At 47.1% G+C, this 25,387-nt stretch overlaps 1 protein-coding gene across 2 annotated transcripts in view; it reads left to right on the top strand.

The window, feature by feature from the left end:
• The window catches only part of GRK4 (G protein-coupled receptor kinase 4), a 92,563-nt gene that overhangs the window by 64,095 nt on the left and 3,081 nt on the right, over nt 1–25,387 (top strand). For both annotated transcript variants that reach the window (XM_043573136.1, XM_043573135.1), the window contains exons 11-14: nt 6,250–6,287; nt 20,055–20,144; nt 21,114–21,322; nt 24,727–24,861. In XM_043573136.1, coding sequence (XP_043429071.1) covers nt 6,250–6,287; nt 20,055–20,144; nt 21,114–21,322; nt 24,727–24,861 — 472 coding nt within the window. The remainder of the gene's footprint in view (nt 1–6,249; nt 6,288–20,054; nt 20,145–21,113; nt 21,323–24,726; nt 24,862–25,387) is intronic.

The following is a 25,387-nucleotide window of genomic DNA, read 5'->3' as shown; positions in this document are numbered from 1 at the left end:
AGTCTTACTATTTAAGAAACACATACCTTAAAAAATATAAGGCTGTAGACGCCATAAATGGTGACTCTTCTGATGCAGCGTAAATCGAAAACCTTCTGGAAACGATTCACCATTCTGGATGTCCTTACGAAAATGTTTCTTCCCGTGGCTCATGGGAAGAGGTCAAAATATCAATATTAACAGGAGTTTGGGAGAAGTGGGTTCCAGCCCTCATGGAAGACTTTGAGGGGTTCAAGACTCCGTGGAGAAGTCACTGCAGATGGGGTGGAAACAGCAAGAGGACTACGATCAGGGGCTGAATGGCTGCGATCTCAGGATCAAACTTGAACGGATGAGGAGCGCTTCCTACGGAGGAGCAAAGAAAGTGGTTTCTCGAGATGGACTCTGCTCCTGGTGAAGATGCCGTGAAGATGGTTGGAATGACAACAAGGATTTAGACTATGGCATAAACGTAGTTCATAAAGAGCGGCAGGGTTTGAAGGGACTGACTCCAATTTTGAAAGAAGTTGTACTGTGGGTAGAATGCTATCAGACAGCATCACGTGCCACAGAGAAATCATTTGGGAAAGGAAGAGGCGGCAAATTCATTCTCTTGTTTTGAGAAACTGCCACAGACACCCCAACCTTCAGCAACCAGGACCCTGATCAGTCAGCAGCAGTCTGCGTCAAGGCAAGACCCTCCAGCAGCAAAAAGGTTGCAGCTCGCTGAAAGCTCGGATGATGGTTAGCAGTAAAGCATTTTTTAAATTGAGGGATTCATTGTTTTTTTAAGACATAACACTGTTGCACATTTAATAGATTATAGTACAGTGTGGACATAAGTGTTATGTGCACTGGGAAACCAAAACATCCATTTGACTTGTTTTATTGTGATAGTCCCTTGATTGTGGTGGTCTGGGGCCAAACTACTGTGCCTCTGAGGTGTGCATTCCTGGATGGGCTAGAAACAAACCTTTCTATGAACCCAACCTTTCACCTCAGGCTTCCCCTTGCCCTCCGACAGAGCAGGTGAAAGGCGTGGGTTGGCCGGCACTTACCGGGAACTGGAATACCTGTCTCCTCCTCTGCTGTGTCCACAACACCTGCCAGCGGGAGGTGCCCACTAAGTGTTTGCTGAATGAATGACTGATGGCATTCAGCCTCTGCTGGTACCTTCCCCTCCTCTTTTAAGCTAAGGACCTGTAAAGCACTGCTTGCATTCTTCAAAAGAAAGGTTTTTGTGGCCTACTGCTTGTCAGAGATTGCCTCTTGACAACCTTGATCGGACCAGGTGGCAGAAAGATGACCTTCCTTTTTGCAGAGGGACAGTACAAATAAAAATGCTTCACTATTTCAAGTCTAAGGTCAGAAGAGAGGAGGCACTCAGGTTGGGCTTTAGACCAGCCTTAGGGTATAGCATGTTAGCGGTCAGAATTGAGAGCCTGGGGGCCGCCTCACCCTCCTCCGCAGGAGCTTCCCCCGAGGGTGCCAGGCCTTCCGCGGGCCTCTCACCGAACTGGAAATAGCAGGACGGATGCTGCAGCCTAACGGGCTCCCGGAATTCTCTCTACCAGAAGCGCTTTAAGTCGGGGAAGGCTTCCCAGAGGGGCTGGGACTCACCAGGCAGCTTGGGTAGATGGCTAAGATCTGGGCAGAGGGAGAAGGGGTCGTTCTTCCAGGGGAGATGAGCGTTGTGTTTGCATTCTGGAGACAGTGGGCAGAGGAGTCCATGGAAACCAGAGCAGTCCTAAAGAGAGGAGGAAGGGAGAAGCAAACCTGCTGGCTTTTGGGGTGCCTGGGGAGCTCAGGCGTTAAGCATCTGACTTTGGCTCAGGTCATGATCTCACGGTTCACGAGTTTGAGTCCCACATCAGGTGAGCTCGAGCCTCGCTTTGGGTGAGTCCTGCTTCTCTCTCCCCTCTCCCTCTTCCTCTGCCCCTCCTGGGATTCTCTCTCTCTCTCTCTCTCTCTCTCTGCCCCTTGCTCACTTGCTCCCTCTCTGTCTCAAACAAAAAACATGTTGGCTTTCTGTTGCCTGCCAGGCCCTAGGCTGTGTCTGTTTGTATCTGTTATTTTTTGGAAAAGGTTAAGAAGTTGCTAAAGGGCCATAGCGTTGTTGAGGTCTTTTGTTGCAGATGTAATTTTCCTGGAGTATTTCGTCTTGTTTGTCTGTAGTCCTCCGCTTTTTGTTCCCATAAAATGCCTGAAACAGCGTAACAACAAGCCACAAACCAAGCGCCAGACTCAGTGTGGCCCAGAAGCACCCCTGGGGCTGGGCTGCGGCACAGCACTCGGGAGGCGGACAGCAGTTGTGAGTAGCATGGTTGTGTGGTTTTCCCGTGTAGTTGTGTCATACCTTTAGATACCTCTACTTACAACATGGCTTTGTCTAAACTGTCCAATGACAAAAAGCAGGTGAATGAAAGAAAGTGTAGATGTAATCTTGAGAGACATGTGATACTTTTGAGTGTGCAGCCTTACCTTCCGTTAAGAAGTCAACCGTTTAATTAAAACAAAACAAGGATAGGGGCACCTGGGTGGCTCAGTCGGTTGAGCTTTCCACTTCAGCCCAGGTCACGATCCTTGCGGTTTGTGAGTTCGGCCCCGCGTCAGGCTCTGTGCTGACAGCTCGGAGCCTGGAGCCCGCTTCGGATTCTCTGCCTCCCTCTCTCTCTGCCCCTCCCTCCGGACACGCTCTGTCTCTCTCTGTCTCTCCAAGATGAATAAAGGTTAAAAAAATTAAACAAAAATCCAGAACAACAATAAAGGTATTTGTGTGTGCACGCGTTTTTAAGTCCAGGTGAGAACTTTCACTCGCAAACTCTCGTGCGACTTTTTTGCCTGTTCATTATGCAGACATGTGAAAGGGACTGCGGGCCTTCGGGGTTTTGAACGTCCTTTAAAAGTTAACTTAAGAACATAGTTTCTACAAAATCAGATGAACTAAAGTGCTTTTAGCTAGGAACACACTCCATGGGTCCATGCCCTGACACCACCTGAATACTAACGTGCAGGCATAACCAATTCCATATTAACAGCACTTGGATTTCTGGGTAGTGTGGTTGACCCTTGAGCAGCCTGGAGGTTGGGGCATTGACTCCCTTGCAGTCAAAAATCCACAGAAGACTTTTGACTCCCCCCAAACTTAACCTACTCATAATTTACTCTTGACTGGAAGCCTTACTGACGACAAAAACGGTCGATTAACATATATTTTGTATGTTATGTGGATTCTACCTTCTTGGCTTACAGAAAAGCAAGCTAGAGAAAAGGAAATGTTAGTTAAGAAAATCATAAGGGGAACATACATTTACAGCACTAGACTGTAAGAAAATCCATGTGTAAGGGGACCCATGTTATTCAAGGACCAGCTATGCTTTCTTTCCACGTAAAAGCTTTACCCAAGACCAGCCTACTAGCAGCTGGATACAGAGAACAACCTTCTCTGTGTTCTTCAGCCTCTCTGGGGATGGCAGATTCTGCTTGCTATTGTTTGGGTAGTGAAATTTCTCTTAAATTACAAGAATTATTTTACATGACAATGTATAGTCTGTATGCAGGTGAATATGGCAAAAGGCTATGAAAACTTTAATGAGTTACCTTTTTAAAATGTTTTCAATTTTGCCACTATGGAAAACAGTACGGAGGTGCCTCAAAATATTAAAACTAAAACTACAATATAACATAGCAGTTTCACTTCTTTTTTTTTTTAAGTTTTTTTTTTTTAATGTTTATTTATTTTTGAGGCAGAGAGAGACAGAGCATGAATGGGGGAGGGGCAGAGAGAGAGGGAGACACAGAATCCGAAACAGGCTCCAGGCTCTGAGCTGTCAGCACAGAGCCCGACACGGGGCTCGAACTCACGGACCGTGAGATCGTGACCTGGCTGAAGTCGGACGCTTAACCGACTGAGCCACCCAGGCGCCCCACTTCTTTTTTTTTTTTTTAATTTTATTTTTAATTTTTTTTTAAATTTACATCCAAATTAGTTAGTATATAATGCAACAATGATTTCAGGAGTAGATTCCTTAGTTTCCCTTACCCATTAGCCCATCCCCCCTCCCACATCCCCTCCAGCAACCCTTTGTTTCTTCTCTATATTTAAGAGCGTCTTATGTTTTGTCCCCCTCCCTGTTTTTATATTATTTTTGCTTCCCTTCCCTTATGTTCATCTGTTTTGTATCTTAAAGTCCTCATATGAGTGAAGTCATATATTTGTCTTACTCTGACTGACCAATTTCGCTTAGCATAATACCCTCTGGTTCCATCCATGTCATTGCAAATGGCAAGATTTCATTCTAAACCACGTTTCCTTTACTAAAAGTAGTTATTAAATCAGGATGATTTCTACAGTTTTATCTTTAATAAACAAGTTTAACAACTTAAACTTGCAGTACATGTCCTTTCACTTTGTTTCCACGTATCACTGTTTTTAAATTTTTTTTTTCAACGTTTTTTATTTATTTTTGGGACAGAGAGAGACAGAGCATGAACGGGGGAGGGGCAGAGAGAGAGGGAGACACAGAATCAGAAACAAGCTCCAGGCTCTGAGCCATCAGCCCAGAGCCTGACGCGGGGCTCGAACTCACGGACCGCGAGATCGTGACACGGCGCCACCCAGGCGCCCCAATAAAATTTTAAAAAAAGAAAAGAAGGGGCGCCTGGGTGGCTCAGTCGGTTGAGCACCTGACTCAGGTCACGTTCTTGCGGTCTGTGAGTTCGAGCCCCGTGTCGGGCTCTGTGCTGACAGCTCGGAGCCTGGAGACTGCTCCCAATTCTGTGTCTTCCTTCCCCTCTGCCCCTCCCCCACTCATGCTCTGTCTCTCCCTGTCTCAGAAATAAATAAACATTAAAAAAATTTTTTTTTGTTTTAAATAAAAAAAGAAAAGAAAATGCAAACACAGAAGGCCCCCACGCCTCTGCCACTGGTCTCTGTCCCCAGGGAGACCGTTACCACAGTGGCCTGGGTGTTGCTACAGGAAATGTTTCTCTGCAGCTTCTTCTCTCCCTGGGCTTGGAACCAGGTAACCTCTCTCCTTTCCCAGGGCTGTGGGAGTTGGCCTGAGCAGGTTTTACAGGAAGTGCGGCCTGTGGGCCTTGTGGGCAGTGCTCTCACTTCAGCTGCTCCTGGTTCTGCGGGGCCTCTCTCTACAGAGCTTTCTGGAGGCCAGCCGCTTCCAGCCACCATTGCTCTCACTAGCTTACTGTCTGTCCATCTGTCCTGCTGCTTCTGCCTCCTCTGTAGGTTCTAGTCATTTGCCCACAGATCAGGGGTGATGCTCAGGGCACACAGTGTTGTGATAGGGCCATACTGGAAATCAGAGTTAAATGTAAATCTTTGAAAAATAAAATTTTGGGGGCTCCTGGGTGGCTCAATTGGTTGAGCACCCAACTTCGGCTCAGATCATGATCTCGTGGTCTGTGAGTTTGAGCCCCACGTCGGGCTCCGTGCTGACAGCTCACAGCCTGGAGCCTGCTTCCGATTCTGTGTCTCCCTCTCTCTGCCCCTGCCCTACTCATGCTCTGTTGCTCCTTCTCTCTCTGTCAAACATAAATTTTAAAAAACATTAAAAAATTAAAAAAAAAAAAGAAAAAATTTTTTCTCTCTAAGGGAAGAAACAAACAAGCAGCAGCTTGAAATATTACTTTTAAGATATCTTAGTCTTTCGTGATCTATATTTATTCAAAGTTTGTGGTATTCCCCACCTCCCCTTCACAACGAACTACCAATAACAGTCACTGCTGTTGGTTACCTGCTTCCCGCTGCAAGGCCTGAGCTCCCCAACCCTGCCTTGCCGGGAAGCGGGTGGGTGTGGATGGCGCTGTGAGGGGAGGACACCGAGGCCTAGGGCGGTTAAGGCCGCTCAGCGGAGAAGTGGCAGACCGTGCCTGTCTGACCCCCAGAGCTGACTTCTTCCGGTACGGGTTGACGTTTTAAAAAGTACGTTAACGATAAGAGAAACAGCCAAGTTTATTATGGACTAATTCCTTGCTGACCTTCCGTTAGATCCGCGGGCCTGTGCGGAGCGGTTCGCACACCGCTGGCACATGCACGGTGCTTGCCAAGATGAAGCCTCTGTGGGGTCCTCGTCCTTCCCGGCGACGGCGTGAAGGGCTCATGAGCTGACCCACAGAGGGTGGTCTTGTCATCTTCCGTTCTTGCTGCTGCTCAGAGTAGAGACATCTGTGGTCATTTCTGCTGGGTGCTGAGGAGTGACAGTGTCGCCTTGTGAATAACTGAGCTTTTTGTTGTTGTCCCTTCCTTTGTAGAGACTTAAAGCCTGAGAATATCCTCCTCGATGACATTGGTAAGTGAGTGAGCTTTTCACGTCTACCGCATAAGGCTTTGTTAGGAGGGACCTGGCTACAGAGAGTTAATGTGCACTTAGCCCCTTATCGCAGAACAGACACAACACCAGAAAGAGAAACTCATTGGTACCTGTTCTTTTCAAAATCTAACAGAGATAATAACATTGTCGTTCCCCCGGATTTAGGCAAGAAGCTGAGACGGTCATAATTTTCCGTTAACAATTGAGTTCTAGAAGCATATTAAAATAAATTCAAAAGTAAGAACATTTTCCTCTGCCCATATCTTGCTTTTTCCCTTGGAGGGGTATATCTTTGCCCTCCTGAATACTGGCCCGCTACCCTTGCCTTAGGCTTCTTTCAGAGCAGGAGCGCAGGTGGCTGGCTGGGGACCCCGTGAGCACAGGTGGGGAATGGCCCTTCTGGACCGGCTCATTGTCATCAGCAGGTGCCCCTCCTCAGTTCTCGGGGTGATGGCTGCACTGGGAAATGCCTTCTGGCCCTTAACCCGCGGTTCACTGTGCTGTGCTGCTGACCCGCGGGGCATGACAGTGGCTTTGAAAACAGAGGATGTGCTCTGTGTGGCAACGGGAAGTGATCTCCAAGATACAGCATTCCCTGGAAAGAAGTGAGGTCAAGAACAGCATAGAGTGTGCTGCCTTCTGTGTAAAAGGAGAGGGGAAGCAATGTGTGGTTGTATTTGCTTTACACGTACAGACCTGAAGAAACACAAAACGAGAGTCCTAAGAAACTGTTAAGAGTGCAGATAGCCCAGGGGGAGCAGGGTTTCCACCGACACTGATGCCCTTTTATATTTTCCAGTATGTAATTCAGTTTCTGCAAAAGAACCCACAACATGCTGGGATTCTTATTGGAATGGTGTTGGATCTATAGAAACTTTGTGGAGAACCGACACCTTACCAATATTAAATCACTCCGTTTCAGCAAATAGTATACAATCCCGTATATTTGGGGCTCGTTTAATTTCTCTCCACATTATTTTGTGATTCTGTTCGTTGTAGCACCATGTGAGTACGTTCGTGATTCAGAAGTCATTCGTTTGTATTACTTTTTTTTTTTTTAACATTTATTTATTTTTGAGACAGAGAGAGACAGAGCATGAGCGGGGGAGGGGCAGAGAGAGAGGGAGACACAGAATCCGAAGCAGTCTCCAGGCTCTGAGCTGTCAGCCCAGAGCCCGACGCGGGGCTCAAACTCACGGACCTCGAGATCGTGACCTGAGCCGAAGTCGGACGCTCAACCGACTGAGCCACCCAGGCGCCCCTGTTTGTATTACTTTTAAGTGGACTCAGTGAAACTCCACGGAGATGTTTGTAGTTCTTTCTGTGCATCGCTCCCTCCTCTCCAGGACTTTCCCCCACAAATTTGAGCCGACCTGTCTTCCCTCAGTTCTAATCTCTGTCTTCTCAACTTAGCAACACCACCTGTTCTGTGTAGGCCACTTCTTGCAGTGCTGGGATCCGGAAGCGGCGCCTGGTCCGGGAGGACGGCAGGACCCAGCTGTCTTGTTTCTCTCCTGTCGGGAAGCACCATCCCTGGCTACCGTAGACCCAGTGCCGAACAGTGTATTGGGGCCATTTTTTAATTGTTTCTGATTGAAGAGCAAGTGTTGCATCAGTTACCCCTTGTTGGTTGGAGGCAGAAGTTCCGGACATTCTTAGGGCACGTTCCGTACATTCTGGTGGGGTCTAGTTGTACATATCGGGGTATCCTTTATTCGGTATCACGTTGTGGTTTTCACCGTAAGGGTCGTACACATTTTTGCTATTTGATGTTCTTTAATGGTATTGTTTTTAAAACTTCTATTTGCTTGTTGCTGGTATTTAGAAATCTGATTTCCCCTATTATTTTGCGTTTTACATTACTGTCTGATACACTGTTAAAATCGAACCGATATCAGTACATTATTATTAACAAAAATCCATGGTTTACTTTAAGGCTCGTTCTCTGGGTTGCACATTGTGTGGGTCTTGACAAAGGTGTGATGACATATGTCCACCCTAACTGTATCACACCGAGTAGTTTCACAACCTGAACGTCCCCTGTGTATCACATATCCAGCCCTCCTACCCTCCTTCCAAGCCTGGCAACCACCCATCTCTACTCACTCTGCCGTTTTGCCTTTTCCAGAAAGTCATAGACTTGGAGTCGTGCAGTGTCTAGTCTTTGCAGACTGGCTTCTTTCACTTAGTAATACACATTTAAGGTTTCTCCAGGTCTACGCTGGAGGGCTCATGTCTTTTTACTGCTGAATAATATTCCACGGTCCGGATGCACCAGAGTTTATTTGTCCATCACCTGCTAAGGACATCTTGGTTGCTTCCAAGTTTGGGGAATTAGGAATAAATCTGCTCTACACATCCACATGCAAGTTTTCGTGTGGACGGAAGTTTTCAACACCGTTGAGCATATACCAAGGAGTGTGATTTCTGAATCAGACAGCAAGAGTATGTTTAGTTTTGTGAGAAACTGACAAACCATCTCCCAAAGCGGCCGCACCTGTGATCCTGCGTTCCCGCCAGCTGTGACCGGGGGCTCCTGTCGCTCTGCGTCCTGGTCAGCATGTGGTGGGGTCAGAGTCCTGGATTTGGCGGTTCTAAAAGGTGTGCAGTGGAGTCTTAGTGTTGTTTTAATTTGCAGTTCCCTAGTGACGTATGGTGTTGACCATCTCTCCTTATGCTCATTTCCCACTTGCGTATTTTCGTTATGAGGTGTCTGTTCAGGTCTTTTGTCCATTGAAAAAATTGGGTTGTTTCTTTTCATACTGTTAAGCTTTAAAAGCTCTTTATGGGGGCACCTGGGTGGCTCAGTCAGTAGCTCAGGGGGAGCCTTCTAACATATCACCTTTAAGTACGAAATTTGCTGTAGTATTTTTGTAGATACTCTTGGTCAGATTTAAGAATTTTACTTTTGGGGGCACCTGGGTGGCTCAGCCGGTTGAGCGTCCAACTTCAGCTGGGGTCATGATCTCACCTCATGGTTTGTGAATTCAAGCCCCGCGTCAGGCTCTGTGCTAATAGCTAGGAGCCTGGAGCCTTCTTTGGATTCTGTGTCTCCCTCTCTGCCCCTCCCCAGCTCATACTCTGTCTCTCTCCCTCTTTCTCAAAAATAAATAAACACTAAAAAAAAATTAAAAAAATTTTTTTTCAACGTTTATTTTTTTTATTTTTGGGACAGAGAGAGACAGAGCATGAACGGGGGAGGGGCAGAGAGAGAGGGAGACACAGAATCGGAAACAGGCTCCAGGCTCCGAGCCATCAGCCCAGAGCCTGACGCGGGGCTCGAACTCCCGGACCGCGAGATCGTGACCTGGCTGAAGTCGGACGCTTAACTGACTGCGCCACCCAGGCGCCCCTAAAAAAAATTTTTTTAAAAGAATTTTTCTTTTTAAAAAAATAACAAATGGTTGTTGAATTTTATCAGTGCTCTTCAAGATAATTATAGGATGTCCTTTTTTTTCCTGTTAATATAGTAAATTTTCAGATGTTAAGCTAACATTTCATTTCTGAAATAAATCCAACTTGGGCACAGTATGCTATTCTTTACATAGATTGCTAGATTCTGTTTCCTGGTATTTTGGGGGTGAAGGTCTCTGCTCTCTGTGTCTGTAGTAGCATGGGAGCACCAGCGGCCTGCTGTTGCCTACATCCCTGCAGAGGCTCCAGGGCCCAAAAGTCTTGACTCAGCCACCGGCTGGCCCAGCCTCGGTGGGAGTCGCAGGTTGGAGCAGCTGGAGAGTGGCTGTGTGTGGCCCCTGTTATGCCCAGAATTTGTGATCCCCAAAGACCACCAGGGAGCCGAGTCCGATGCAAAAGCAAAGAGGCTTTATTCGAGCTAGCTCGAGCTCAATCTCCTACCTGAACCAATGCAGCGGTGAGATACCAGAGAGAGAGAGCGAGTTTCAAAAGCACAAAAGGTTTTATAGGGATCATGGCCTTAGCCGATTGGCTGGGGAAGGGTCGTGGACTCAGCCGATTGGCTGCTAAAGTGTGGTCCCAGATCAGCAATTATCAGCATCACCTGGATCTTGTTAAAGATGCAGATGTTGGGCCTGGTGGTTACAGACCCACTGAATCAGAAACTCTGGGGGTGGGACTCAGCAACCTGTGTTTGAACAAGTCTTCCAGGAGATTCTGATGCACCTGAAGTTTAAGAACCACTGGGTCTGAGGGTCTCTAACATGTTTGGCCTCAGTGTATACAGAACGTTTCTCACTGGTCACCTATGAACCATTGGCTGTCAGCCTTGCCGTGCTATAAATACCTAGCACCAAACACCATCCCCAGAGACTCTGATTTAATTGGTTTGGGGAGGGGTAAAATGCTCCCAGGTCATTCTAAGCCTGGACAGGGTTGAGGGCTCCTGCCTCTGGCCCCCACCTGAGACAAGCCCTCCCTCTTCTCCTCACGCTTTCCACGCCTCTCACGCTCCCCTTCCTCCCACCTCAGACTTCGGAAGAATGCATCAATCGGTAAGTTACTTAAGGGGAGGAGGCGTGTTCTGAGGTTTGAGCAGGAACTTCTTTCTGCGGCCATGTCGGGGACATAGTCACTAGTCAGCCGGCCTAGATCTGCTCTTTCAGCCCCCACTGCCAGTGAGCAGCCTTGCTCTGACCAGGATTTGCAATGCTTCTGAGAAACGCTGGTGCCCCTTGGCAGCTCACCTCTGTGTGGTTCTCTGCACGGGCGTCCCGTCCATCCGATACAGTCACCGTCGTGGCTCGTGGACACCCTTGGAGAACGGCTTGTGTGATTTGTTAGGCTCTGCAGTTGTGGCTGGTAGTAGCATGGGCCACCCTGACCTTCACCACCCTGCCCCGAAGCAGGAGCCCAGCATCATGTCTGTAGTCCTTACTGTTATTTGTTCTTTTGATGCTGTGCGCCTGGTCGCATTCCTGTTAAGAATGGAAAGGAATATTCTACAGAACTTTGTTTTGCTTTTCTTGATTTCAGGAGATTAAAAAAATGTTTATTTATTTTGAGAGACAGAGAGAGGGAGGGCATATATGTGCACATGCACGTGCGTGATGGGGAAGGGCAGAGAGAGAGAGAGGGAGACAGAGACTCCCAAGCAGGCTTTGTGCTGTCGGAATAGAGCCTGACGCAGGGCTCGATCTTACAAACCATGAGATCATCACCTGCGCTGCAATTGAGAGTTGGACGCTTAACTGACTGAGCCACCCAGGTGCTCCGATTTCAGGAGACTTTAAATCTTTTCTTCTTGTTTTCCTATTCTTTTAATTTTTAAAATGTAATCCTAGCTATACTTTATGACTTATGAATGTGATTGATTTTAGGATTTTTAGTATCATGTAGTTACAATTCCCAAGAACTAATTTCCACCAGAAACCATAGAACATAAGAGTAACTCTTTCATTTCCCATCTAGACAGCTTGTTAGGGCTTCTGTTCTTGTCTGTAAAGCAGAACTTGACATTTGTGGTGAAATTAGGTTTTAAAAAAAAGATGATTATAAAGAGAACTACAGGCAAATATCTCTGAACATGGTTGCAGAAATCCTCAACGAAATACCAGCATACCAAATCCAACAATACCTTAAAAAAAATCACTCACCACAGTCAAGTGGGATTTATTCCTGGGATGCAAGGGTGGTTCAGTGTTTGCAAATCAATCAATTGTAATGTATCACATCAATAAGAGAAAGGATGAAACCACATGTTCTTTTCAATAGATGCAGAAAAAGCATTTGACAAAGTACAATATCCATTCATGATAAAAACCCCCACACAGTAGGTTTAGAAGGAATACACCTCAACATAATAAAGGCCATGTATGAAAAACCCACAGCTAATATCATCCTCAATGGGGGAAAACTGAGAGCTTTCCCCCTAAAGTCAGGAACAAGACAAGGATGTCCACTCTCACCACTTTTATTCAACATGGTACTGGAAGTCCTAGCCACAGCAATCAGACAAGAAAAAGGAATAAAAGGGCATCCAAATCAACAAGGAAGTCAAACTTTCAACTATTTGCAGATGACATGACACTACATGTAGAAACCTGAAAGATTCCACCAAAAAACTGCTAGAACTGATATATCACTAAAGTGGCAGTATACAAAATCAATGTATAAAAAATCCATTGTATTTCTATACACCAATAATTAAGCAGCAGTGAAATTAATAAAGCAATCCCATTTATAATTACACCAAAAAAAAAAAAAAATACCTAGGAATAAGCTTAACCAAGGAGGTGAAAGGCCTGTACTCTGAAAATTTTAAAACATTGATGAAAGAAACTGAAGACGATACAAACAGATGGAAAGATATACCATGCTCATGGATTGGAAGAACCAATATTGTTAAAATGTCTATACTACCGCAAACAATCTACAGATTTAATGCAATCCCTATCAAAATACCAACAGAATTTTTCACAGAACTAGAACAAACAATCCTAAAATTTATATGGAACCACAAAGACCTCAAATAGCCAAAGCAATCTTGAAAAAGAAAATCAAAGCTGGAGGTATCACAATTCCAAATTCCAAGATATACCACAAAGCTGTAGTAATCAAAACAGTATGACACTTGCACAAGAATATACACATAGATCAATAAAACAGAATAGAAAATCCAGAAATAAACCCACAATTATATGGTCAATTAATCTGTGACCAAGGAGGCAAGAATATACAGTGGGGAAAAGACAGTCTCTCCAACAAATGGTGTTAGGAAAACTGGACCACTTTCTTATACCATACACAAAAATAAACTCAAAAGGTATTGAAGACCTAAATGTGAGACCTGAAGCCATAAAAATCCTGGAAGACAGCACAGTCAGTAATTTCTCTGACACTAGCCATAAGAATATTTTTTTAGATATGTTTCCTGAGGCAAGGGAAACAAAAGGAAAAATAAAGCATTAGGACTACATCAAAGTAAAAAGCTTCTGCCCAGCGAAGGAAACGGCAAAACAAGAAGACAACCTACTGAATGGGAGAAGATATTTGGAAATGACATATCCCATAAAGGGTTAATATCCAAAATATATAAAGAAGTTATAAAACTCAACACCCAAAAAGCCTTCAGGTGTCCATCACTCCTGCAAGCACCATGTGGGCACACACTGGGGAGAGACCTTTTGAGCGTATGGGGTGTGGGAAAGCTTTCAGTCAGCCGCAAAGTTTTCAAGGTCATTTGAAAATGCACAGCGTGATTAAACCCTATGAATGGAAGGAGTGTGGAAAGGCATACAAATTTTCCTCGTCTCTTTGAGTGCATATGAAGAAATACCCTGGGGAGAGACCATCACAAGCCACTGCTCCCTTCAAGAACACAAGAGGGTGCAGAGTGGACAGTAAGCCTTTGTATGTGAGGACTCTGGTGAGACCTTCCAGTGCCCCACAGACTTGCAAGTATGTGTGATGGCCCTTGGTGGGGAGAACCTTGTGAATGACTGCTCTGTGGGAAAGCCTTCACTTGTCCCTCTTCCCTTCGAGGACACACATGAAAGCACAGTGACATGAAATCCTATGAACTTAAGCACCAGGGAAAAGACTTCAGGTATCCTAGGAATCTGTGAGCACAGACACACTGTGGGAAAACACTTAAATTCCCTTAAAAACTTATTTAAAATGTGAGCCAATTGCAATGGAGATGATCCTGAATGGACACAATTTGGGGAAAACTTCAGAATACTTCAAAACACTTCATGTATTTTGTTCATGAAAATTCAGGCGGGACAGAAATCTTTTCATTATTATGAATGTGGCTTTGACTTTCCAGGTGCCTCTTCCTTGATGGGGATCCCAAGTGTATGAATTCCTAGTTCGTGTCACCGATATGAATACTAATGGTTTCAAGTATCCTTCTTTGTCTTCTACATCTGTGCAAAATCTTTGTTGTTATCTCAGACTTGAAGTGATCACACAGTTATGTACATGTCTCTTTCCCATTACAATGTCTCTTGGACCCAAGGGTGATAAAAATGTGTCTGTTGTTGGTGGGTACATACAACTTTATATACTTTTACAAAAAAATTTCTTGAATTGTACATTCCAAAATGTTGTTTACATTATCATGACATAAGACCTGTATTGGTGAAAGTTCTTTTCTGTTCTCTGTTGTGGATACTGGAATTTTCTGATTCTGTGTCTACTCTTTTTAGTCTTTATTATTGAAAGATATATTTTCACATCAATTCTCTTTTTCTTCAATTTTTAAAGTTCTGATATTGGTTTATCTTTTCTGGGACTAATTATGTCTCTGGTCGATTTTGGTCCAAATTATGAGTTAGAGGAACATCCCTTTGGACCACAAAAAAACAAAACAAAACAAAACTAAACTCAACACCCAAGAGACAAATAATCCAATTAAAAATGGGCAGGAGACATGAATGGACACTTTTCCAAAGAAGACATCCAGATGGCCAGCAGACACATGAAAAGATGCTCAACATCCCTCATCACCCTCATCACTGTCCTATATTAAAATGCAAATCAGAATCACAAAGAGATATCACCTCATGCCTGTCACAACAATGGCTATTATCAAAAAGACAAGGGACAGCAAGTGTTGGAGAGGACGTGAAGGAAAAGGAACCCTTGTGCACTGTTGGTGGGAATGCAAAACGGGTGTAGCTACTCTGGAAAACAGTGTGGAGGTTCCTCAAAAAATTAAAAATAGACCTACCCTATGATTGCACTATGGATATTTACCCAAAGAATACAAAAAAAACCACACCTAATTTGAAACCCCTATGTTGATTGCAGCATTATTTACAATAGTCAAATTATTAAAGCAGCCCATGTCCACCGACTGATGAATGGATAAAGGAAATGTGGTATATACATACAATGGAATACTATTCATCCATAAAAAAGAATGAAATCTTGCCATTTGCAACAACATGGATGGATCTCGAGAGTATTATGCTAAGCAAAATAAGTCAGAGAAAGACAAATACAATATGATTTCATTCATATGTGGAATTTAAGAAACAAAAGCAATGAATAAAGGGAAAATAAAGAGAGAAACCAAAAGACAGGCTCTTAACTACAGAAAACAAACTGATGGTTACCAGAAGGGAGACGGGGGTGGGGATGGTTGAAATGGCTGATGAGAATTAAGGAGTGCACTTATCTTGACGAGCACCGAGTAATATATACAATTGTTGAATCAGTATGTTGCATACCTGACATGAATATAACCCTATGTTACCTGTGCTGGAATTACAATAAAATTTAAATTTAAAAAATGCTAACTATCATCTGTTCCATATTTACCATTTGTCCATCCTAAATATGTCAAGACTCTTTTTTGAAAACTTATAAATTAAGAGGGACTTGGTTTGTGAAATGTAGCTGGTAGCCGACATAAAAAAGAAAACTGTATCATTCCTATGTTTTCTATAGCAGAGACCTCAGTTTTATGAAATAGGCATATTCCTAAATAGCAAGATAAGTAGTGAATTTTGTAAAAACCGGTAGCATTTTATCATTGACAGTGATTTTAAAGAAAGTCCTAAACATCATATTCTTCTATCTCTAAAATATATATCAAAGGTAAGAATGCTATTTTTAAAAACATAAACCCAATACTATTATTACATTCAAAAGTATTTAGCAATTCCTTAACATCACCTAATATACCATCAGTTTTAAATCTTCCTTCATTATTTCATAAATGTTTTTATAGTTGTGTGTTGAATATAGCGTGAAGTTCACATTACATTTGGTTGATATCTGGTTGAGTTTTTTTTTTTTTTAACTTCATAGGTTTCTTCTCCCTGCTTATTTCTGTCATTTATTTGTTTGTGAAACCAGGTGTTATGGACCAAATTGTGTCCCTCTAAAGTTCATGTTGTGTAGCCCTAACCCACAGTATCTCAGAGCGTGACTATGTAGTGGACCTTTGAACAACATGGGGATTAGGGGCACCAACTCCCACGCAGTCAAAAATCCTCAGATCATTTTTCACCCTCCTCCAAACTTAACTACTGGGGCTCCTGGGTGGCTCAGTTGGTTGAGTGACCAACTCTTGATTTCAGCTCAGGTCTTGATCTCAGGGTCGTGAGTTTGAGCCCCATGTTGCGTGGAGCCTACTTAAAAACAACAACAAAAACAATAACAGTTAACTACTAATAGCCTACTGTTGGCCAGAAGCCTTACTAATAACATGAATAGTCAATTAACACATATTTTATATGTCATAATATTATACACTGTATTCTTACAATGAGGTAAGCCAGAGAAAAAATGTTAAGAAAATCCTAAGGAAAATACATTTATAGCCCTGTCCTATATTTAGAAAACCACACGCATGTGTGCGCCCGTGTAGTTCAAGGTCGTGTTGTTCGCAGCTCAGTGGAGTTAAGGTCTTTAAAGATGTGATTAGAGTTGCCGGAAGCCGCTGGGGAAAGTCCTGATTGAATCTGACTAGTGTTCCTGCAAGAGGAGGGGTTAAGACACGCATGCACGGGGTGGGGGACGCTGTCAAGACACAGGGCAAGAGCGGTCCTCTACACCCCGAGCGGAGAGCCCGCCCGCCCTCGGGCTCTTGGTCTGGGACTCCAGGCTCCAGGGCTGTGGGGAAGTAAATATCTTGCCGAAGGCCCCCAGCCTGTGGCACTTGCGTTATGGCCGCCCTGCCACACGAGTACCCAGACATTTGTCCCGTAGAATTTCCTGTGTTCTGGACTTGGCTGGATTTAACATGTTTCCTACTGCCCTACTTTCCCTGGAAGCCAGTAGTTAGATCTGGAGGCTGGATTAGGTCCACATTTGATTTTTGGTGAGCACACTGTGTGTGTAACTCCTGTTGTACTACATGAGGAGGCATATGATGCCGGAGTGTCTCTCTTTGTATGGTGTTCAGATTGATGAGTGCTCTCAGATGCTTTGTTAGCCTGATCCGTCCATTATTCGTTCCCCGCCAGCGGTTCACTTAACGGCTTAATGATCGACATCAAGACCCATCACTTCTCCAGGATTGTACAATGGTGCTATTCTAATTCCCTCACTCCTTTGGCACTTATCTGTTGAGATTCATCTGTAAAAAGGAACGTCGTTTACCTGTTTGTTCAGGAAAAGCGGGTGAAATACTCGAACACGTCTTTTATTTCCACTTTTCAGAGTATCGTTAGTTCTCTATCATTCTCCAAGATGCTCATGAAGTTTTTGTTCTGTTTTGGTATCATTCTGAACGTATGGATTTTAGCATGTTGATATGGTTTCATCCATTCGAGTAATTATTCTTTTTGATGTTTTTGATGTTTTTTGTCCCATCTTCAGCCAGTGGGTGCCCAGTAACCTTTAATAACTTCCTTGTTTTCTGTTATTGTTTCTTATTAAAGATGTTCCAGGATTACCTTGCACATGTGCTGACCAAGGCCTGGAATCAACTGTTTCTCTGAAGGGCCCTGGTCCTCTGTGTGGAAAGCAGCTCTGTGAGAGCACAGTGTGGGTGCTAAGATGTTCTTTGATGCCATGATGGTCATTCTTCCTAGAAAACATTGTTCTTGAAAACATTGTTTTAGAGGCGTCTCGGTGGCTCAGTCGGTTAAGCGTCCGACTTCGGCTCAGGTCATGATCTCACGGCTCCTGAGTTTGAGCCCCGCGTCGGGCTGTGTGCCGACAGCTCAGAGCCTGGAGCCTGCTTCTGATTCTGTGTGTGTGTGTGTCTCTCTCTCCCTCAGAAATAAAATAAACATTAAAAAAACTTTTTTAAAATGTTGTTTTAAAAGAAAATATTCATCATGAATTCGTGTTGATATTTCCAATTCTCATTTAACTTCTTTGTTTCACATTTGGGTTTTTTAATCCTAATGCTGAAAATATTAGTTCCTAATGACATTAATATGATTAGAGTATTTCCCTCTCCTTTCTTTCTTTCTTTCTTTCTTTCTTTCTTTCTTTCTTTCCTTTTAAAAAATATTTATTTTGGGGAGAGTGGTAGCGGGGGAGGGGCAGAGAGAGGGGGACAGAGGATCCAAAGTGGGCTTTTCCCTGACAGGCTGACAGCAGTGAGCCTGGTGCAGGCCTTGAACTCACGCACCCGCAAAATAATGACCTGAACAAAAGTCGGATGCTCAGCCAACTGAGCCCCCCAGGCGCCCCCACTTTGCTTCTTTAATATGTAACATGGAGCACTCTACAACACCAAATAGAGACCTTGCTTACCCGCTTGTCCGCCTGCCTGTGGAGGGACCAGCAGGATCTGCCCGGTGCACACTGGCGGACAGCAGGCTGTTCCCCGTCTTCTGCTATTTCTACTGCATAAATTTGTCCACGTGCCATTTCCTGCCTTATCTAGTGTGTCCTTGGGATAGACTCCTGGGGGATGTGAGGCTGAAGGATGGGTTCACATGCAGTTGTACAGACGTTGCCAAATTCTTCGTGAGGGGGCTGTCCGTCTATGCTGGTCTGTGTGCCCGTTAGGAAGGTGTGTGTGCACCGGCTTCCCTGCGGTCTGCACGACAGGCCGTGTTCTCAAACGCAGTTTGTCAGCAGTTTTGCTTTTCATGTCCCAGTTAAAAAAAAATCACTTTTTAAAAGAAAAGTAAGAAAGGTTACTTAAAATTTCACGACGTGCCAGTATTGTGCTTAAACACAAAATACATAAAAGCTGCCTTATTGAGGAAATCTTTCAGTATGAAAGCAGGAAACTGAGACATGCTAATAAGTGGCAGAGCTGGGACTCACGTCTGGGCCGCGTGGCTCCAGAATCTGTGCCCACCAGCCTCCGGCCTCCCCCATGGTGGGCAGGGAATGATGTGACTCCTGGTGGCAGGCACGCTAAGGGAGAGTCATCTTTCCATCTAGAGCATAATGTAGACTATTGTAAAACGGCCCCAGGGCCTTGAACAATATGTTGTGTATTTTTAATGCTCAGCACACATTTATTGGTTGATTCACTCACTTCCTCAATAAATATTTATTGACCACCTACTATATGCAGATGCTGTGTCAGAAGCTGGGGACACCTGGTGAACATGGTGACCAGGGTGTCTGCCTCCAGGGCTGGTTTATCTTTCTAGACTCTGAAAAGAAAGCTTTCTAGAAGTTGTTATTTTCATAAGGAATTTAATAACTACATAAATCTTTCTACATACAGGCATTAACACATAACATAGTCTTTAAAAAAATTAAAAAAAAATTTTTTTAATGTTTATTTATTTCTGAGACAGAGAGAGAGACAGAGCATGAGTGGGGGAGGGGCAGAGAGAGAGAGGGAGACACAGAATCGGAAGCAGGCTCCAGGCTCTGAGCCATTAGCCCAGAGCCCGACGCGGGGCTCGAACTCACGGACCGCGAGATCATGTCCTGAGCTGAAGTCGGACGCTTAACCGACTGAGCCACCCAGGCGCCCCCATAACAGTCTTTTAAATGAATTTCCTTGATTTTTATTTATTATTTTGCTATCACGATTTGTTCTTCAGAGAAAAACTCCTTATTCATCTGTTGTTGTCCCTGCGTATAAGCTTCCTGGTGTTCTGATCAAAAGTGTTTATTTTCAATTGTGTAGTTCATGTTCTGTGCATTACAGTTTTATTTATAGGGTATAAAATAATAAATGCAATGCTTCTGTCTCATCAAGTGGTTGTAGTCAAAGGGCTTCCTGGTCAGTAGGCAGCTGTAAATCTGGTTTTCTGTTGTGTTAGTGGAACCGCATAGCATCTTACGGAATGCGGAGAAGGTACACGTAATTTTAGGTTTTCCCCCATGGTTTTTTGCCGTTAATGTGTCGGCACACCCCGTGTGGTTTGTGTGATGTGCTTGAACACACAGGGCACATCCGGATCTCAGACCTGGGTTTAGCCGTGGAGGTCCCGGAGGGCCGGACCGTCCGAGGAAGAGTGGGGACCGTCGGCTACATGGGTATGTGAGGGGCCGCTTGGAGGGCCTCGCCCTCTCCCCAGGTGCTGCATGCCCAGAACACACCCGAGACCAGGTCCAGGCCGCCTGGAGGGGCACGGGCGCCAGGGCTGGGACTGCGGAGGGAGCCCTCCATCTGCCCTCTTGTCTCACAGAGGCGGGGTGTGAGGCCTGCAGGGTCACACAGCTGAGGGAGGGCAGAATCGGGACAGGACGGGGCCCCCTCACTGCTGCAGTCCCCACGCTGTGCCCTCTGGCCTCTCAGGCCCCTTGTGAAACCACCGTTCCCTGGTTTTTGCAAAGCCTCTGTGAGCGGGAGGCCCTGGCCTGGGGTCAGCTCCCAGCCCAGCAGTGCCAGCCTGACCCAGGGGTGGCCTCCAGCAGGAGGGACCCCGAGAACCCCATGTCCCCACTGTGTGTGCTACCAGCTGCCGCGGGGTCTTCCCGTGTTGGGAATAGGCGGCCGATGCCCCTGGGGTGCCCATGGGCATGCTTCTGGGTCTCTGAGGGGGCGCGCTCCTCAGGAGCGGGGTCTTACCCGGAGCACCGCTTTCCCCGTGGCCCTTATTCTGTGGCTGTTCGTTCCATGCTCCGGGATCGTACAGACCGTGTCCAGTAACCGCTTTGTTGAAACGTGAGTCCCACACCGTCGAGTCCACCACTCTGAAGCGGGTTTCAGCATGCTCACGGAGCTGTGCAACCACCACAGGGTGTTGTCCTCACCTCCAGAAAGAGACCCCGCGCCCATCAGCACCCCCTCCCGCCCCAGCCCCTGCAGACTGGTCTGTTCCGCCTGCTTCATGTGTGTGGAATCACACACTCTTGGGCGATGTGCGTCTGGCTTCTTTCCCTCAACACATTTCCGAGGTTCATGTTGTAGTAAATGTGAAATTTATAGTGTTTTATTTGTAAGTAATTGCAAGAAAATTTAAAACCAAAACTTAATTTACATTTCCTGTATTTGTTGTGTAGCTCCTGAAGTTATCAATAATGAAAACTATACATTTAGTCCTGATTGGTGGGGACTTGGCTGCCTGATATATGAAATGATTCAGGGACATTCTCCATTCAAAAAGTTCAAAGAGAAGGTCAAGCGACAGGAAGTCGAGCGCAGAGTGAAGAGGGACACAGAGGAGTACTCCAGGAAGTTTTCCGAGGACGCCAAGTCCGTCTGCAGGATGGTGGGTCGGGCTCCGGGGGGCCGGGCTGGGAGACACCCTCTGCCTCATTGTAGTTGTTGCCACCAGCGCTGGGGACACCCAGCAGTCTCCGCGCCAGGCTGGCGCCACACGTCCTGCCCTTGCCCGGGAAACGACGCGACTGGGCTTCAGCCAACGGGAGCAAAGCAGAGCAGTCATTGTTTGCTTTCTCCAAAGACGCACCTGACAGGGAAGGTGGGTGGGGCCAAGGTCATCATTTCCTGCAAAAGTAAAGACAAAGCAGCATCTTCGGTATCTTAGAAACAGTGAGGTTTTTCTGTCTTTTCATGTTTCTTTCCTCTTTAACTACTGCCGGGAATCATGGTCAAGCAGACACCTTGACCTGATGGCCTGTCATGTGCCTGCCACCTTCCTTGATGTGTGAAGGGCCCTACGAGGCTGTGGGGTTGGGCAGAGGCCGAGGGGTGGCTGAATGATGGACAGTGGAATCGAAGTGGGTTATAGGAGGGTGAGGAAGAGGGGCTCAAGGGAAGGGGCAGAGTTGGCGGGCTCTAGGCAAGGTGGGGGCCCAGCTCGTTGGAGTCTGGTCCCTCCTTGCCAAAGTCAGAAAGTCTGGGGGAGCGTGTGGGGAGGACAGGAGGTCTGGCTGGTCACGAAGAGTCTAGGGAGAGAGAGTGGCAGGAATGGGGGGCGGAGGACCAGGTCGTTGGTGAGGAGGCCACAGAGAGGCCGGGCGTGGGTCCCCAAGTGGGTGTGGGACCAACAGCCGCTATACTGAGTAGATCAGTAACTTCGGTGAGTTGTCGGTGGCTGGAGAGTACCTGTTTTGTTTTCCCTCCCCTGTTGTTTCCATATATGATGTGTCCAATGTTTGTGGCCTGTCACCGGACAGCGGAAGCAGGCTGGCCTTTCTCCCCGCCAGCTCATTCTGCTGGGAGCTGGCAGTGTTGGGTCAGCGCCTCCACGTTTAACAGCACTCTGGCCAAGCTGCTATTTGACCGAGTGCTTGTGATCTGCCAGGCACTGATAAGGGCGGTGGGAATGTAAAAATATGGAGTTGGAAGAGCCTGCTCCCTAAGGAATGCACGAGTAGACCTAACGTGAAAAAGAACTGTAGTGGAAAAGCAGGATTTGACGGGTGCCGTCAACAAGGAAGAAACCAGGACTCAGGGCTTTTCAGGCTGGAGAAGTGCTGTTCTCTGCTAGGGGTGCCGGGGAGCAAGGCGGTGCCCGCGTGAGTCCCCGTGTTGGGGCTGGCAGCTCTGGCTTGGAGCTTGTGCCAGGGGCCACGTCTCCGCTCCCCGTGCCGGGTTTCCCTGACGGCGCCTCTGGTTTCTCGCCTCTAAGCTGTGGGTGGTGACGACCTCTCCTCCACAGGCTGGCGGGGAGGCGGTGCCGCTGTGCGTGTGCCGGGCCTGGCAACACAGATCGGCAGCGGCTGCTTCCTGGAGAGGGGGTTCAGTGCCAGCAAGCGAGGACCAGAGGAGGGGGCGTCTTGGGAGGCAAGGGGCAGTCGAGGGGGACGGCACCTGTGGGGACAGGGACTTGCCGGGGCGGGGAGTGGTGCTGCAGGCTGCTGCGGGGCCCCTCGCCCTCTCTGCCTGCCCCCAGCACTCTGCACCTGTGCCGAGCGCGTGACCCGGACTTGGTGTGAGGTCAGGGTGTTGCACTTGTGCTCGACAGAGCAGAAGGCAGGGAAGAGGAAACGCCGGCTGTTTACGGTGACCCAAGCAGGAGGTCAGCGTGGCGCCTGACACGTGGGCACCTTCCTGTAGTTTTCAAAACTCTTTGACAGATTGTCTCATCTAATCTCATGGTGGATTTCTGGGGCATTTTCTTAGCCTCACAGTTGAAAAGTCAAGAGTTTGCTTTTCGTGATGTCCCATCGTCAACGGCGGTGGGCAGACCTGATCCCAACCGAGCTCTCTGACCACAAGTCCAGGGCCACTGGATGGGTGTGTGTTGGCAACGGGCTGGATGGTGGAGTCGCGGAGCCCTGAGATGTGGGGATTGTATCCGGCACCACAGTTAGTTTCCAGATCTGTTCCTAATTAGCGAAGTGTGCGAGGGGTAGCTGCACTGAGTGGATCTTACTCAGCTGTCGCCCCGGCTGGGTGCTGGGGCCACAGCAGTGAGCAGGAGTCCCCCCCGGCCCTGGAGGCTTTGGTCCAAGCAGCTCCCCACGTGATGTGGTCACAGCAGTCGTGACAGGTATGCCGAGGGAGGTCTGAGGTGGGAAGCTGGAGCCTGAGAGAGCCAGGCCACGACTCTTCTAGACGGAGGGCACAGTGCACATGAGGGCCGTGGGTCTGCCGAGGTGAACAAGGTAGGCGTGCGTCACACTGGGAGTTGATTTCTGTTCAGAAAAGTGGGTGCTAGCGGCGAGGCGAGGCCAAGGTCGGCAAACTTTCCTGTTTTTTGTTTTTGTAAATGTTTATTTATTTTTGAGAAAGAGACAGACAGACAGACTGTGAGCAGGGGAGGGGCAGAAAGAGAGGGAGACACAGAATCCCAAGCAGGCTCCAGGCTCCGAGCTGTCAGCACAAAGCCTGACGCGGGGCTCGAACTCACGCACCGTGAGATCGTGACCCGAGCTGAAGTCGGACGCTCAACCGACTGAGCCCCCCCAGGCGCCCCAGCAAACTTTTTTGTGAGGGGCCAGAGAGTAAAGGTGCCTGGGCCTCGCAGGTCCCTCTCACAGCTGGTCCTTCACCGCTCCAGTGCAGAAGCGGCCCTGGGCCCAGCTCAGGTAACGGCCCGGCTATGCTCCGATAAAACCTTAGGTACAAGCTCAGGGGCTCCCCAGGCCTGCTCCGCTGTGCTTTAGAGGCCCTGGCCTCCCATGTTGCTTTGAGCACCCCCAGCCTTACTGACTGATAGTAACCGTGGATGAACCTCTTTGAATTGGTGACGATGATGAGTGTGTGAGTAAGGAACACTTTAGGAAGAGGTGCTGCCTGATCACTTTAAGAACATACAATTTCCGGAACTAGGTTTGCCAAAATTCTGCCTCATCTGAGTTCCTCAGTGATGTAGTTAATGAATAAAGAACTTTCTGGTTATAAACATAACATAGCATTAAAATGGCATGTCGGACGTTCTTGACAGTTTCTTTTCCTTTAAAAAAGCCCCTTAATTTTTCCATGGCTAAAATTCTTCCTCAAAGGTTTACTTAGCCCACGCTTTATTTGCTGGTGGCTCAAGGGTTATTTTCTTAGCTTCCGCTTTTTTTTGAAGCACCATGCATTCTAAAGTAGAGAAACCTGAATTAACGAGGTTTGGTTGAAACTTTGAAATTTGCGTAACTTTGTTTGGATGGAGGTGCTCTTTGCTACCCCTAATTCCCTGGTTCTTATTGCGGAGATTTTCTGAGTTCTCTCTCGCGTCCCAGGAGCTTAACTTGACTTCGCTTCTGCCTCTGGCAGTTACTCACCAAGAATCCCAGACAACGGCTGGGCTTCAGCGGTGGAGCAGCGGAAGTGAAGGGACACCCCGTGTTCAAGGACATTAACTTCAAGAAGCTGGAAGCAAATATGTTGGATCCCCCTTTCTGTCCTGATGTAAGTACGTTGTCTAGAGAGGAGCAGGGGGTCACGTGACCCAGTGATTTTTGTTCCAGCAGATACAGAGTCACCTGGTGCAGCCCGGCTGTGCCCGGGGTGCCCCACCCTGGACCCCCTTCCCCAGCCCCCGCCACGCACCACACTGTCCTCACGGGCCCTCACGGGCCTTCGTGGCAGCTGAGCCTGGCCCTGCCCCACTCAGAACCTCAGCACCACCCCACGGCCTCCTCGGCGGGCCCAGCAAGGCCTTGCATGCTCCGGCGCCCCCTTTCTTGTGTCAGCGCGGGCACGCCTGCCTCTTTAGTCTGGGAAGCACTTGCCCTGTATGCGTCTCCCAGTTCCTGGCTCCACACCGGCAGCCCTGGAGGTCCCCTGAGCCTCCTCGTGAGTCTCCTCGTGAGCCTGCGGCGGGGGCCGCGCCCAGAGCCCGGTTTGCAGCCACGCCTGTGGGAACACCAGGCAGTGAGCTCCTGTGGATGGAAGTGTGAACGAATGAGCAGCAAGCAGTCCGGACTCTCTCCTG

This window comes from Prionailurus bengalensis, chromosome B1 (assembly GCF_016509475.1).
Source record: "Prionailurus bengalensis isolate Pbe53 chromosome B1, Fcat_Pben_1.1_paternal_pri, whole genome shotgun sequence".
Taxonomy (NCBI): Eukaryota; Metazoa; Chordata; class Mammalia; order Carnivora; family Felidae; genus Prionailurus; species Prionailurus bengalensis.
The sequence above is the reverse complement of the archived record's forward strand: the minus strand, read 5'-3'. Positions and strand labels throughout refer to the sequence as shown.